The 15801-nt window shown below is 53.8% G+C and overlaps 1 protein-coding gene across 1 annotated transcript; it reads left to right on the top strand.

Annotated features, from left to right (window-relative positions):
• Window positions 1-13114: 13114 nt before the first annotated feature.
• On the top strand, window positions 13115-14839 carry AVPR1B (arginine vasopressin receptor 1B). Its single transcript, XM_005143201.2, has 2 exons — window positions 13115-14081; window positions 14538-14839. The coding sequence occupies exons 1-2, from the start codon at window positions 13115-13117 to the stop codon at window positions 14837-14839; spliced, it is 1269 nt and encodes a 422-aa protein (XP_005143258.2).
• The last annotated feature ends 962 nt before the right edge of the window (window positions 14840-15801 follow it).

The following is a 15801-nucleotide window of genomic DNA, read 5'->3' as shown; positions in this document are numbered from 1 at the left end:
TGCAACACCATTCATCCCAAAGTGCTTCACAATGACAAACAGTTAAGAATTGTTTTACCACTGAACTGCAGCCAGCTCCAGGATGCACAGCAGCTGCCAAGTAGACAGCATGCTGCAAGGACCAGGGCAAGCATCAGTCCATAATGAAATACCATATGTGATCTCTATCAGTACAAACTGATAGGTTGATTACCAAGGGAGGTTCAACTTGAAAGACACTCTTCTTACACAGCCTGGAATGCAGTTCATCCACTTCAAGCTACATGACAGATGGGTCACCTCTTCTAGGACAGATCTGGAGTCCCTGGGTTTGAATCTGAGGAAGAGCCCTATGACAAGAGACAGAAATCACTAAGCTGCCTTTTATTTTCAGCTCTTCTCTCTGGCATGCTTGTTCAAGTCAAGTTAGATGGTCATTTATTATAAATCACCCAATTACTTTGCCATGAGAGGTCATTATTACATATTATGTTTGCAGACAGTGTGGTTTCTGAAGGCATACCCCAAGGAACAGTGCATGTCCCAAGTAAACAGCCTTTGTGTGCTGTTATTTGGATTAAGGGAGTGTCTATGGGCCAGTGTAGTGTAACTGTGGGTGCCTATTGTGCAACAGACTAAGAGCCCAGGACCTGTAGGTTCAGAGAACTCGCACTGTAAATGCAGCAGTCAAGGGACAGTGAGTGAACAGCACCCCTGGCTCGATCAGAGGCAAAGCCCCAGCTGAGTAAGCCTGAAAAAGAGACTCTTTAGCTCTAAAATCACAAGAGAGAGCCGAGCTGTGCCTGTTCCTGCAGCTATGCATCCCTTCTGCCCCTTCCAACAGGCATTTGCATGTCTATGAATAGATTCAGCTCTTCCAGCACACATACTCCATCATTTCATACTTAAAGCAAGGATCCTTCTCTGTGCCAGTGTTTCTGGAGTTCTGCATGGTTAGGTTTCCTCTTGCTCTAGCACACAATGTGGATATCACCTCTAGCCAAGCACCCATGAAAAGCCTACAAAGAAAACAGGTTATTCCCAATCTGTGTAGATCCAGCACTCAGAGAGCTGAGAGATGTGCTATTCTATGTATGCACCACACAGGAATGACAAGACAGGAAAGCAGGATGTCTGCCTTGAACACCTCCTGTGAAATCAGCTTCGAGTTGCTGATGCACCACCCGACATTCCCTCTTCCCATCAGGAATATCAACTCTGCTGCTCCCTGAAAAAGCCTCAGCATTTCCAAGCAGCTCTCAGCCAGGGGAACACTTGAGGTGCTTTGCTGTCTGCAATGTCTCCTGTCATCTCACACGCATGAAACAAGCTTAAAGCGAGCCTGCACTCCATTGATTCTCATCAGAAAGCATGCCTCACATTCTGGACAGCAATGAGGGGGAAAACCCACCACAACAGGGACCAAAGCTGGTCAGAGAGAAGCCAAACAAGATCTCTAGCGCTTCACTTCTTATGTCATGGGAATGCTGACAGCTTGCTGTCTCTGGGTAATGCCACACAAGGGAAATTAGCACCATCGCACTCTTCAGCACTGCCATCTGCATGTCAGCGTCTGTAGATGCTTGTGCAGGCAGCTCCAAAGCAGGGCTGCTAAAGGAGCCTTGATCTTTTGCATTGCTCTGAGCGCACTGATTTCCTGCAGGAAAGTGCTAATTAAACATACCCCAGGATCGCTCCGACATCGCTGCAGCCACACTCGGATTCATCCCTGCTGTGCCATGGCAGGAGCTGATTAGTTCATCCCACTCCAGCATATGGCCTGCTTTTGGAATAGGAAATTTCCACTAACAGGAGACCACGCTAGAAATGGAGGTGTTTGGGACTCTAACTTCAATGGGAACATAAAACCAAAGGGAAACAAGTCCCGAGTCTGCTGGGAATGTCTGATGGTTCCATACACAAAAGCAAGCTAATAACAACTGAAACAACAGGGAAAGTATCACCCGATTTTGCCTCTTCCTATTGTCTGTCTGCCTCTCAGAGCCAATGCCAGGCCCCAGCAACAGACTGCCCAGAGCAGCAGAGGGGTTTCAGGCCAAAAGACACTGCGGACACTGGGCATACAGAGCTCACACTGCCTTTGCCCAGACCTTTAGGAGGCTTTGTCAGAAGCTGTTCTTCTAGAACCAATTTGCCTTCGTTTCAAAAGCTGAAGTCTACATTTAATTCTGAGACCAGCAAAGCTTCAAACAAGCACAAACCTGGTCTGCTCCTGCTGCTGCACTCCCAGAACATGCCCACAAAGCTTTCCCTAGCAGCCACTGGCAAGGGAAGAGCTACAGGGTAGTGTGCAGCAAGCTCAAGCTGCTTCGGATGCGAGGAGCTTCCAGCTGCAAGCAGACTTGGTCCTGAATTAAAACCACACTGTGTGAAGCTCCAGACCCAAACCCACTTGAAGACAGCAGAGACAGGCTCTGTGCCCAACCCAGGACCGAGACTGCACCTTCAAACCCCATGTATTCAAGCAAAACTGTGCGTTAGGCTGCTAGACCTGGAATCCAGATGCTTTCAAGTGCAGATGTTTGAGGTGTTCTAGAGCTCTGCTTGCTGTGGCCACTGCACTCCTCTTGCTTCATCACCTGAACTGCACCCAGGGAGAGGAGGATGGGGTTGGAGCACCAGAACACCAAAGCTGCAGTAGTTGTCTCCTCGGGTGGGCAGCAAAGCCACAGTCAAATGACAGTTATCTGGTCACAGACACAGATGGACTGACACCAGGTGACACTGAGGGAAGGGGGGGAAAGCTCCCACAGCATCACCCACATCCACTCACATGGCAACGGTGCCTGAAACGCTTGGACAGAAGGAAGCAATCTGCTCTTGTGCAAAGACCCAGCACAAGGCTTCACACAGCATCTCTGCTCCTCACTGGAGCCCAGTTCGGAAGCAAATGTTACTCCAAAGTGAGTTTTACCCCAAGTTCAATGGCTTTCTTTGCAGCTTGGCAGTTGAGATTCGGCTCAATGCCTTTTCCCATCTCCCTGGCAGCGTTCAGCAATGGCAGGAAGTGTGTATTCAGCAGAATACATCCCATGCTTCTCATTCCAGTCCTTCTGGACAAGCACCTGGACCTGGCCACTATAGGAAACCCTTTGCCTTATTACCTGGCTCCCCGCTTTGATTGGATACAAACACACCAGTGATGCATGAACATGGATTGCTCCTCAGATTTGTGCCACTCGGATGGCACAAAGCAACGCGCAGCAAATGGAGCAGCACTTACTGCAAGTCAACCATGAAACATCACAGGGCTTAACAACAGGCAGCGTTGGGGCAGTGGCTTTGATAGCAACCTGCCACTCTTCCTGCATCACTTGAGCCTCTTCTGGCTCCTGCCAGCGGGCTCAAAACGTGGGCACTGATGGCTTTGGCATTAATTGTAGTGTCTGTTGCCAGACGTGACAGCAACCAGCACCACTTCCCCCTCCCAGTGCCTTGCTGCTGTATTTAAGGCAGTCACATCGCATCCTGTGCTACAATGGCAGCAAGAGATGCCGGGTGGATCCAAGCCTGTTCGTTTCCAAAGCCCAAGGGGAAGCAGTGCTGTTATCCCCACACACTGTCCCTAATAAGAAGCCTGATTCTATATTCTCAGTATTCTCCCTGGCCTCCCAGGAGAGATCAAAGCCAGCTCTGTTTGGGTGTGTGCATGCACATACATGCATGGAGAAGACACATTAATTATGGTCTGAAAACCTCTCTGCTACAGAAAGAACTGGTTCCCTCTTTGTCACTTACCTCTCCCACAAAAACTCACCCTGGCCCAGCTTACTCCTTGCAAACAAGCTTGGATTGCAAATGACCTGGAGAGAAGAGACATCAACCAAGTGTATCTTGGCTCAAAACCATGTGCTTTGAAGAGCAGAAACTCCACACCAACGCAGGCTTTGATGCCATAGCACAGAGACAGGGACGGCTTCTTAACCTTCCCTGCTCAGCAGTCACTGCATGGGACTCTATCACCCCATGGAGGGGAGAAGCTTATGGCTACATCACAGCCTCACCATGGGCTCAGGCTGCCGGTTAGGACTCAGACCAACCTCAAGACCCATCTCGTCTCTTTGCTCCTGCAAAGGAGGCTGCTGATGGCACTGCACGGCCTCAGAGGGGTGGAACGAAGCAGTGGGAGGGAAGGTGCAGAGCACAGGTTGAGTCGGGTGCATCCATCCGGCCTGCAAGAACCTCCCCAAACCAACCCCAGACACTGAACCACTGGGAACGTGCTCAGGGAAGGGCTGTCAGGACTCACCCTTCCTCTCGCTGGAGCAGGGGGATGCTGGCTCCCTACCAAGTGATGCCTGGGCATGCCAATAGGAGCAAGAGATGGGCTTGCTGCTCTGCTCCAGCAGGCTGCTGGTCCCCTAACACATAATCATCCTTTTGCCTTGGCTAACACCTCAGGACAACTGCTGCTATTCTACAGTGCATGAATAACCCAGTATCTTGGAGATAGGGCTTCCAGAGCTCTAAGAACGTGTTCAATCCCTGTTACAAGTCAAGCAGGAGCCTTTCTGCCTCCTCCATCACCTTCTAAATCCTTTGTAAAACACAAAACCCAATTCCTTCCTCTTCCCACTTATAACCTAGCAATGGTTTCATGCTAAACCCAACCAATTCATGCCTGACAAGCTGCCTTGCTTTTTTCTGGTGTAAAAAGCCCCTTCCTCAGCCCCACCATACTCAGCCATACCCTCACATCCCCTCCTGCATTCCCACAGTGTGCTGTACACTGAGGGTGACAGTTCTAGTTTGTCATCCTGCTGAAGTTACTACTGGAAATGCATCACCATAAGGTTACCACAGCCCCAGATTGTGCCCCACACATCGGATGCATTCTCCAGCTGGTGGACAGGTTAACAGTGTCTCCTTGAAACCAAGGAGGAGGTTGAAGCACACAGATAAGCAGAGCTGGGGGTAACACAGCCCATGCATGCCTGGATATGTTCTATAGGGATGAGGGGTTCTTCCAGCTATGGGTCGAGCACAGGAGGTGTCACAGCATAAAAGACACTGGCATGGCAGGGGGCTGGAACTGGATGATCTTAAGGTCCTTTCCAAACTGACTATTCCACTATTCTATGATTCTATTATGCTCAACAGATTTGCATGAAGAGAGATAACAGAAAATCCAACTGCCTTTAGAACTGAAGCCAATTGTAAAGGCCGGAAGGTTCCTCAACACGACACAAAGTATTTCATTCTCTGATAACAGAGTGAAATGAAGATAGCAGGGAAAAGCAAGAGCTCGCTATCAATGGGAACAGAGAAAGGGACACTGATATTTTAAGGCATTCACCTTTAGGTTATAAGCTGCTTATCTCAGGCTGCTGCATACGTGGTCTCCTTGGGAACTGAGTCAGACAATAAATCAGATGTGCCAGCATTGATCAGAAGCTCCAAGTGGCCACAACCATCGGCTCCTGAAGCAGGAATGCTCAATGGGGTTTGCAAGCCTAGAGTCGCTCCGGAGGCAATGCAGGAGGGGATGGACACCAAAGGAACGTGGCTGATGCTCCTGCTCCTCACTGCTGGATCATCCTAGAGCCAGGGGCTGCGTCAGAAGCTCCAGAGGAAGGCAAAAGGAGGAAAATGAACCTTGTGTTGTGCAGCAATGGTCAATGTGCACATCGAGGTCTGTGTGTGATGTGCCCACTCAGCAACAGAAATAACCCCCCCATTGCCCTCAGTCAGAAGCATGGTAGAGACTGTTGTTCTCTTAGTGTGAACACGGGGAAAGAAAGGCAATTCATGGATAGTGGTAGGAATAAATACAGCTTGAGGAAAGGCAGCAAGATCAGTGCATGAATCATGGAATGGTTTGGGTTGGAACGGACCTTAAAGCTCATCTAGTTCCAACCCCTGCCATGGGCACAGACACCTTCCACTAGAGCAGGATGCTCCAAGCCCCTGTGTCCAGCCTTGAACACTTACTCTGCATATTCCCTCACTGCAATGCTCCTGCCAGACACAGGGATAAAATCCAGACATTTCACACCTCAAACACAACAAATCACACCCAAACCTCGCTTTTAAACCAGTGGAAACCTCCCAGCCGGTTCCAAACTGTTCTGCTGCTTATGTGTAACCAAAGGAATTCCATGGCAGCATGCACCGGACAAGGGTTTTGGCCAGGAATTATTCAGTGGGAAGGCAACAGCCACAGCATTGCTTGGCAAGCCCCGTGCATCCCAAAACCCCGAGGCCCGGTGGCATGGGATGTGCTGTACAGAGGATGCAGTTCCAGCCCTGAAAGCCGGGCAGGGACACTTCCCCCTGCCCGGCAGCCCCAGCCCCATTCCACACCGCGGCCTCCGCCTTCTCTTATGGGGCTAACGCAGCCCGGGGCTGAGCCCCAGAGCATCCGGTACCGGCACCGGTACCGGCACCAGCACTGCTCGAACCCCCAGCGCCGCCGGCCGCGCCCCGCGGCAGCCGGAGCTATGGCGCCACCTGCCGGACCTTGGCAGCACCGCGGCCGCCCCAGCCCTGGACTGGTTTGGGTTGAAGGGATCTTAAGGCTCCTCCAGTTCCAACCGCTGCCAAGGGCAGGGACAGCTTCCACTGGAGCAGGATGCTCCAAGCCCCTCCATTGTGCTCCACAGAGAGATCCTTAATGCCGCAGCCCTTTGCCACCACCACCTCCAGAGACCTGGGATGCTCAGATGGAGGAGAACCTCAAGGGTGCAATCAGGAGTCCCTGTACCCTGGAAGGGTGATGCAGGATGAGCTGAGACCTCTCACACCCCCAGGATGTCTCAGCACCTTCAGACAACCACCTCAGACTGAAACATGTTTGTGCTTTAGCCCGTTCAGCCCCACACCAGCCAAATCCTCGAGCTGCTTCACTTCAATCTCCTCCGTTAACCACCAGCCTGCCTGAAGTGAGGCAAAACCAAGCAAATGAGGAGAAGAACGAGGTTTTCAGAGGATCCCCATCATTAACACTTGGGTAGCTTTTAAGCATTCCCAGCACTCTCCTTGCAGTTCCCTCTCCCTGCTGACAGCCTTTGCTGCTGCTTCACTTGTCTCCATGCTGAAGTCCAAGCCACAACAACAATAAACCCCTCCGTTTAATCTAACACAGCCTCCCAGCAGCACACACTTTGTAGGAACTTATTAACCAGCTCCCGGCTTGCTCCCTGCATAATCAGTTTGTACTTCAAAGCCTCCACCAGCAGACAGAGCTAAATGATGGTGTTAGATTCACTCGTGTATGAAATCAATTAGTTTGGGGGGCAGGACAGTGGATATTGGTTGTCAGAAGTTGGGATATCAATTGAATGGGGCTGCCCAGGGTTCTGGGGACCTTTGTAACTCCCCAAGCACCACCTCATGCTCTTCTCTCCTGCTGCGGTGTCAGAGCTGCTCTGCTCCCCATCCGGGTGATGGGATCATAGGATAGTTAAGGTTGGAAAGGACCTCAGGATCATCCAGTTCCAGCATCCAGCAGGATGCACCCGGAGAGGCTCTTAGTGCAGCCTGGCTGCTGGGATGGGCAGGGAATGCTGTTACACACGAATCACCAGGAGGGACCCAGCATCTGGCTGAAGCAGCAGGCACAGGTCACAGCAGGGAGCTGCCCCTTTCCCCTGCAGCTCTGCTTTCTCCTTGGACTAATCCTGTCCCAGTTAGCTTTGAGGACTCCAGCACTGACTGAATAGTACTGAGGGCTCACCATAGGAGCAAAGAACTGAAGCGACCCTGGAGCCACGAGCACCAGGGGCAGGTTCAAGCCTCCCTGCCTCGCTTGGCTGAACACGAGGGGTTTAGCACCAATGCTCACGTCTCACCCTAGCCCAACAGTTAGCTGTAAATCTGCTGCCCGCACAGTGCCTGTGCTTGCTCTCACCTTGGTGTCACAGACACAGTGCTCTGCTAAGCCTCGGGCTGGGATCTGGTGCTCTGAATGATCTGCAAGGAGAGCCCACAGCTCCCTGGGTTATGGACCCAAACTCCTGTTGGGATCACTAGTGATGAACAAGCAAAAGCTCTTTAGATGTAACTGGATGCAGACTGTCTACTAAACAGAAGCAAATACAGGGCTTTGAAAGGCTCAGGCCATCAACCCGCACTCAAACTCCCATCTGATTTGGAATGAGGACCATCAGACCATGGTCTCTCTCGGTTTTCATTGTGTTGCCAAACAAAACCCCATGAAACCTCAACCAATGCATGGAAGATTCTCTCCCTTCCTCCCATCTTAAAGATGCTCTGAGGCTCTCCACGCTTGCCTAAGCCGGTGTGGAAGCTGCCCAGAAGGCAGGATGCAGAACAGATGCAGCTCTGTCACTGCTATAGCAATGCCCATACTCTCATACAGAAACCCTAAAGCAAAATCAGTGCTTGATGCTTGACCTGCATGTTAGCTCAGTTCATCTTCTAGATGACAATGGCTCAGTGAGACAGGGAGATAATGTAAAGGCAATGAAGACACGCATTGATTTCAGACTGCGGTTTCGCTACCAGCAGGCTCTCAGTGCAGGCTGTGATGAAGTGATAATCCATCACAGCCCAGAACACTGGGCTGCAGATCATGCGAATTACAAGTGACAAAAGCACTCATCTGGCAGGCTCTGAAACACCATGATCCCAAAACGTGGGGCACTGCTTCCCACCTGCAGCAGCACCGAGCACATCCCTGTGGCCTCTCAAACCTGGCCTGCAAACCCATGTGAAAACAGCTCCTCAGAGCTGCTTGGGCACCCGGCACTGTGCATGCAGGGAAGGGTCAGAGACAAAGCCATTGTCTGCTCACATCAACCAGCATTGACCACAACCAGGCTGCCAGAGCCCAGGAACAAACCCCTCATGCGCTGCCTGAAAAGCAGTTTTATTCCTGCCACAGCCTTCACCTTCCTTTGCCATCACTGGGCACGTGGAGGCACCAAGTCAGTTACTGCTTGCAATCAGTTGCTGAGGAGGGGCAGGATCATTTCTGCTCCATGGTGCTCAAGCACCTCAGTGGGCAATCAGCACGAAGGGGAGCAGGTTGGGTCCTTGGCTTTAGCATCAAACAACGGATCCCAGCTGCTGCCTCCCCAGGGCAGCTCTGCAACCAAACCCACCCATTTCTGCACAAGAACCCAAAGGAACCAGAGGCTGAACCTGAGGTTGAAGTGACAGCAAAGGCTGAGCTCAGATGCTTACCCCTGCAAGGCTTAAACCAGGTTTCCCCTGGAGCTGAATAACCCCCCGAGCACTGGGGTATAAACCTGACTTCGGCAGCAGCAAACACCCCCTCCCAACACCAGCATCAGTGGCATAACCCTCAATCCTCCCTGCAACAAGTGTCCATGCGATGTTCCCAGTGCTGGGGAACAGCATCCACGGGGTCTTCAGACCCACCTAGTGCAGAGCAGGGACAGCAGAGCCCAGTGCCTGTGTACAGGGTGCAGGACACATCCCACAGAGCCAGGAACAGCTCAGGGCTGCCTGAGCCGACCCTGGCAGCAGGCAGCACATTGTGTGCAGCCCTTGTACTTTATCACCTTCTCCTCGGCCACCCCACACCAGGAGGGGATTAAAGAGCATTAACTGCCTCCCCAAAGGCTCCCACCCCTGCCAAGAACCAGGATGAGAGCAGTTGGAGGATTAGCTCCTCTTGTCCTAACCAAAGGACAAAGAACTGGGTGTTAATGAAGGGCTTGTGCAAGCCTCCGAGCTTGTGCCTGTTGCAACCAGGAGCTGGCAATGCCCCATCCATGGGCTGGTGCATGGGGAAGCCACATCTCCCAGCTGACACCAGGGAATTCTGCTCCCCTGGGTCACAATCAGAAGGGGTCTGGGGCAGCATCACCTATGGGAATGCAGCACAGACAGCAGAGAATCACAGCACAGAAGTGCTGCACAAAGCCAGCATCCCCGTGTTACAACTCCATCAACACCACGAGGATGCTCTGCCCACAGCCATCTAATTAGGAGCAGCATATTTAGAGCACAGCTTTCTGCTTTGCTTGCAGAAAGGAGGAGGCACCATTAGAGCTGTTTCCAAGGAGATTTTCACACACCAAGACTGGGGGGGGGGAACCCAACCCACGTTTCATGCAGGCTGAAGGTAGTAATTCCACTGGCACTTCTTATCTCTTAAGCATGTGGAGTGAAACTACAGCAATGTGCTTCACTGGGCTTATTTTGTCCTATTGTTCAAGGCACACAAAGGAAAGAAGTTGCTCAAACAGCTCAAAGGAAGCAGAACACCCGATAGCAGCACTTCCAGTGAGGTCCTGGTGCTGTGAACTTGTCTCCCAGCATCTTAAAGCCCCTTTGCTTGGCACACCAAGGGCTTCCTGGGTGGGTAAAAAACACCCAGAGTGTTAACTGAATGCTGAGCTGCCCTCAGGGGGAAACCAGCTCATCCCCATAGGATACAGGGCCTGGAATCCTGCACATGGATCACCCCTGCACTGCACAGAGCAAAATACAGGCCCTAAAGAAAGGCCCTTTCCCAGCCTGGCCACGGTGGGGCTTTGGTGGGCTCTGCTGTCTGCCCTTCCCCAGCAGCCTGTCTGGAGGAGACAAGAAAAAGCTGCTTGTTTGCAGCCTGGAAACATAGAACCAGGGGGGTTATTCCTGATCTGAAGGTTGTAAATCTCTGCCTATGCTTGGTGCTTAAGTGCTGATGATGGTAACAGAGAGGGAGTGGGCAAGGAAATGGAAGCATTTCAGCTCCTGAAGTCCTCAGACACCCCTGGCTGCTCAAGGAAGACAACAGGGAGAACATGAGGATGACAAACAAGTCATCTGCTCTCTCCAAGATGCCTGCAGCTTCCATTTCCCCTCTGGCAGTTGCCTCTGTTTAAGCAAACTCTTTCCACACATAGGGGTCAAATGAAAAGCCACAGCAAACCAAAGGAAAAGTAAACTGTAATAGAGTTATTAACTGCAGTGATACCCCCAGGATGCTCTGTGTTATCCAACAGCATTCACCACCCTCCACAGTATTCCAGAGCCTCCATGCAGGGAGAAGAGGCTGCTCCAAACCCACCCGCTCAGGCTGCAGGGTCTAAAGGGGGTACATGTGCTTGCAGCTCACAGCATGGATGGAGCCCCACAGTTCAGGTTCAAGGCAGGGATTTTAAGCACTGACACCTCAAAGCCCAGTTCTTCACTCTCAGCTGCTGTTATCCTGCTTGTTCTACAGCTCCATAGGGATTTTCCAGTCAAACCAAACCTGTTTGTGCTGCCCAGCGCTGTCCCCACCAGGTACCCTCTGGGGCACTGCCGGGTCCTCAGCACGTTTATTCAGGCTCCCAGACATCCTTGCTAATATTAAGCAGCATCAGAGGGTTTAATTAAATGGAAAAAAACCCAGATCTGGATGAGGGAAAGGGGGAGCAAAGGGGACACGGACACATCTGCCTTGGGATCACCTTACACTTCCCAACACTCCTGTCCTCCCTCCCCAGAGCTGTGACTGTGCTGCTCAACCACACACAGAGTTCTCACCCTCCTGAGTGCAAAGGGAGTCACAGCTGCAAACACTGGAGCAGGGCATTGGAACTGGATGATCTTAAGGTCCCTTCCAATCCAAACCATTCCATGCACCTACGGAGCCAGGTCAGTGGCAGGAGCAATGGAGGCTTTGAGCCTGCAGGACCTGTTTCCAGGTGGAGGGAAGGCAAAATGGGTTCATTTTGACACAGAGTTGGCATTAAAAGGAGCACGAGATCCCAGGAGCCCCCAGCCCTCAGCCTTCCCAAAGAGATGACCCCAAGCTGCTATAAAGCAGTTGCAACACCATTCATTTTATAGCATCTGATCCAGCACAAAAGGACCAATCTTGCCTTTTGCTGACCTGACCCACAGAAAGCATCTCAGTGATTAAATGCTAAGGACAGCCCAAGTCTGCTCCGTGCTGGCAGCAGCACAACACCATCACGTACCACAGCTACAGCCCTTGTGTTGGAAAGTGAGCCAAACCAGCCCCAAAGCCAGGCCAACCAACTGCACATCTTCATTCATCTGGCGAGCTGCTCACAAAGCACAGTCCCCAGTTCAGCAATCCCAAACCCTTTACCTGTGTTCGATGTTTGAAGAGCCCAGGCTGGCTCTTGGTGATGGAGACAGCACCACATGTGCTGTGCTTCATGGAGGATTGAATGGAGGCTGCCGATTCAGCCACATAACAAAGTGTTACCTTGACAAACCAAGCCTCCAGGGTGGTTTTCTGTGGGGTGCACTCAACCAGCAGTGCTCAGCTGAGGACTGAGCACCAGGCTGGGCTTTTCTGCTGTATCTTAGGGACAATCTCCATCCCCTTCCCACACAGGAGGAAAGGGACAGCACATCAGAACAGGCAGCCTCAGGCCACGGTGCCAGTAAATGAGGGTTCCACCGACTTTGCTGTAGGGCTGAGACCCATAGAGCTGATGCCCAAATCCTGCTCTGAGAGCTGCTCCAGGGACCCCCCATTCCCAGCCTCCTGGGACATAGGGGGTAGAGCTTTGGTGGGGCCTGCCCAGCAGGGACAATGAAAACCAGGGGCAGTGTCCCCAGCCCTGACCTGCTGCAGAAGAGGGGCCAAGGGGAGATTCCCAACGTCTGGCTCTTGCCCAGGAATCCTATTGGGGAAAAGCCTCTGGCAAAGCAGCAGGAGGGGAAGCATCTGCACCTTCCCACTGGAGCAGGATGCTGAGGCCAGCCAGGGAGGGGAGCTGCCAGCCTATAAAACCCGACAGCGTTCACACGGGGACAGAGGCAGCAGCAGCAGCCACCCACTTCCCAACACATGGACACCAGGGCACCGCTGCCCAACCTCTGCTGTTCCTGGAGCAAAGAGGCCAAAGAGAGGACTCCCCAGCACTGGGGGAGAGGGGATGCATGGAATGAGTGATCCAGGGAGAAACAGGGCCTTGGGAATGCTTAGTGCAGAGGAGAGGAAGATCGAGGACTGAAGCAGAGGCTCTTGCACTGCTCTGCTTAACGGGAACACCTGCACAGAGCAGACCAGAAGGGGACTGCAGGTGCCCAGCACAGGGTCAGTGATGCTGAGCTGCACCAGGCAGAGGACACAGGGGCTGCAGTGCTCAGGGGCAGTGCTGACCACGACAGCTCAGCCCTAGGAGACAGGGAAGGATTGAACCATCGGAGACAAGGGATGGAGCTGCCTGAAGGGATGGAGCCAGGCTGGGGCTGGAATAGCTCCCACCACAGCCGGCCTGGGCATAGCCAGGGGCTGAGCCCCCAGACCCTGCCATGGGACCCCAACCTGACCCTCCTGCACACCCGGGACGAGGCGCTGGCCAAGGCAGAGGTTGGGGTGCTGGCCACTATCCTGGCTGTAGCCACCATTGGCAACGTGGGGGTGCTGCTGGCCATGTACCGCCGGAGGAGGAAGATGAGCAGGATGCACCTCTTCATCCTGCACCTCGGCCTGACAGACCTGGGGGTTGCCCTGTTCCAGGTGCTGCCGCAGATGATCTGGGAGGTGACCTATCGCTTCCTGGGGCCAGACCTGCTCTGCAGGGCCGTCAAGTACCTGCAGGTGCTCAGCATGTTCGCCTCCACCTACATGCTCATCATGATGACCCTGGACCGCTACATGGCCGTGTGCCACCCGCTGCACAGCCTGCAGCAGCCCAGCCGCCAGGCCTATGTGATGATCGGGGCCACGTGGCTGCTGAGCTGCATCCTCAGCCTGCCCCAGGTCTTCATCTTCTCCCTGCAGGAGGTGCGCCAGGGCTCGGGGGTGCTGGACTGCTGGGCAGACTTCAGGTACCCATGGGGCGCCCGAGCCTACATCACCTGGACCACTCTGTGCATCTTCATCCTGCCCATCGGCATCCTCACCGTCTGCTACAGCCTCATCTGCTACGAGATCTGCAAGAACCTCAAGGGCAAGACCCAGAGCGGTGCCCCCAGCACAGGGGGGACCACAGTGGACACCCCTCCTGCTCCCTGCTCCTCTGAGAGGAGCCCCAGCAGGCAGCCCTCGCGGGTCAGCTCCGTGCGCACCATCTCCCGCGCCAAGATCCGCACGGTGAAGATGACCTTTGTCATTGTGGTGGCCTATGTGGCCTGCTGGGCACCGTTCTTCAGCGTGCAGATGTGGTCGGTGTGGGACAAGGATGCTCCTGATGATGGTGAGTAGTGGTTGGGATGCTGGGGTGCAGCCTGGGGCATGCAGAACCCCCTTTGCATTGATAACAATCTAGAGGGGAAGGCAACAGATTTGCTCCCCATCGGTGTTTATGGGAAGCTGCTTGCAGAGTCCAATCAGTGTTTGTTCTGGAAGCTCTCAGAGCCCTCCCAGCCTGCTCAGGGGTAGAAGGAACTTTATCCAGGATTGAAAGGCCTCTAGGAAACACTTTGGGCCAGCAAACAGGCTGAAGGAAGGTCCAAAAGCTGCTGGGATGTGATGCTGCAGCACATCCCCATGACAGCACTTCACTCCCCCCCACAGCCCTCAAAGGACAGAGCCTGGCTCTGCCTCCTGTGCTGCAGACCCCCCTACCCAGACAGCACCCATCGGGTGGGATGGGAACGGGGCAAAGGGCACGGCCCGGTGCGTGTCTCAGGTCTCCCCTTTGCCTCCGCAGACTCCACCGACGCGGCGTTCACCATCACCATGCTGCTGGCCAGCCTCAGCAGCTGCTGCAACCCCTGGATCTACATGGCCTTCAGCGGGCACCTCCGGCGGGGCTCCGCTCGCTGCCTGCGCCGCTGCGGCCGCCCCGGGCCCGGCCTGCGGAGGGCAGGCTCCACCGGCAGCCTCTGCAGCCGGAGAACCACGATCCTGAGCCACAGCCCCGCTCCGAGCCTGCCCCTGCGCGGCGGCAGCGGCACCGACAGCCCGGGCCCCCCCTGCGAGGAGGGGGGCAGCGAGTCGGGCACGCTGTAGGCTGCGGCAGGGCCCGTGCCCCGGTGCAGCTGCTGCCAGATGTGACAGCTCTGCCGAAGTGCCTCTGCACATCTGGCAGCATCTCCTTTGCCTAAGCCCGTGTGTTTAGGGGCAGGACCCTGCTCCCTCCCTGGCCTCAGCATCCCTCCCAATGGCCACGCAGCCCCCCCAGTGACAGCTCTGAGGGTGATGGGGACTTGGGTATCAAGGGAAAAGGGGTGCAGGGAAGGGCAGGGAATCGGCAGAGAGCATCTTGCCCTGGAGTGCTTGCTCCTGCCCACACCGCAGGGGGGGAGGCGGACAGGACCCCATCAGCATTGCCCCACCACTGCATCCACATCCCTCACGCGTAAGGAAGCCGCTCACTACGGGGCTGCTCTCCTCCAGGGATGCCTCGCACTCAAGGGATACTGCACCAGTGAGGATCTGCCTGGAGGGGGCTGAGCTTTGGGTGGTTAACAGACACGAACGAGCAAAGCAGCCCGAGCACAGCAGGAGGCAATGTGGCTGCGTCTGCCTGCAGGAGAGGAGGCTCTGGGGAGGGCAGCAGCAGCAGGAATGAGCCTTGGCCTTGCGGTCCCAGCCCTTGTCCCCGCACTTTGTGGGTCTCTCAGAAGCTGTTTTGAAAGCATGAGGCAGGGGAAAGCATCCCCTTGCTCCAGCTGAGCTCAAAGCTGCCGATGGGGGATGTACAAGTGAGCACTGAAGGTGCTGAACTCCCTGCGAGCAAGGTGCATTCTTCCCTCTATTATCACAGGTTAAATCTGTAAAACTAGCACATGAGGAGTCAAGTGTTTCTAACTCTTCAGTTATTTTCACTTCACCACAAACAGTTTGAGTCAGCTCTTGCAGAAACTTGGTTTGGACTCATCTGCATAAACCTTTAGTGATGTTCCCAGCAATTCTTTGGGGTTCTGATCATTTTCCTCCCTGAGCCCTTCAAGCTGGGCCACATCTGCACA

Source organism: Melopsittacus undulatus, chromosome 16, assembly GCF_012275295.1.
Source record: "Melopsittacus undulatus isolate bMelUnd1 chromosome 16, bMelUnd1.mat.Z, whole genome shotgun sequence".
NCBI classification, from domain to species: domain Eukaryota; kingdom Metazoa; phylum Chordata; class Aves; order Psittaciformes; family Psittaculidae; genus Melopsittacus; species Melopsittacus undulatus.
This window is presented reverse-complemented; position numbering and strand designations above follow the sequence as displayed.

Coding starts and splice junctions, on each gene's coding strand:
- AVPR1B (XM_005143201.2), top strand. CDS start 13,115: ATGGAGCCAGGCTGGGGCTGGAATAGCTCCCACCACAGCCGGCCTGGG. Junction 14,082..14,537: donor CAAGGATGCTCCTGATGATG/GTGAGTAGTGGT, acceptor TTGCCTCCGCAG/ACTCCACCGACGCGGCGTTC.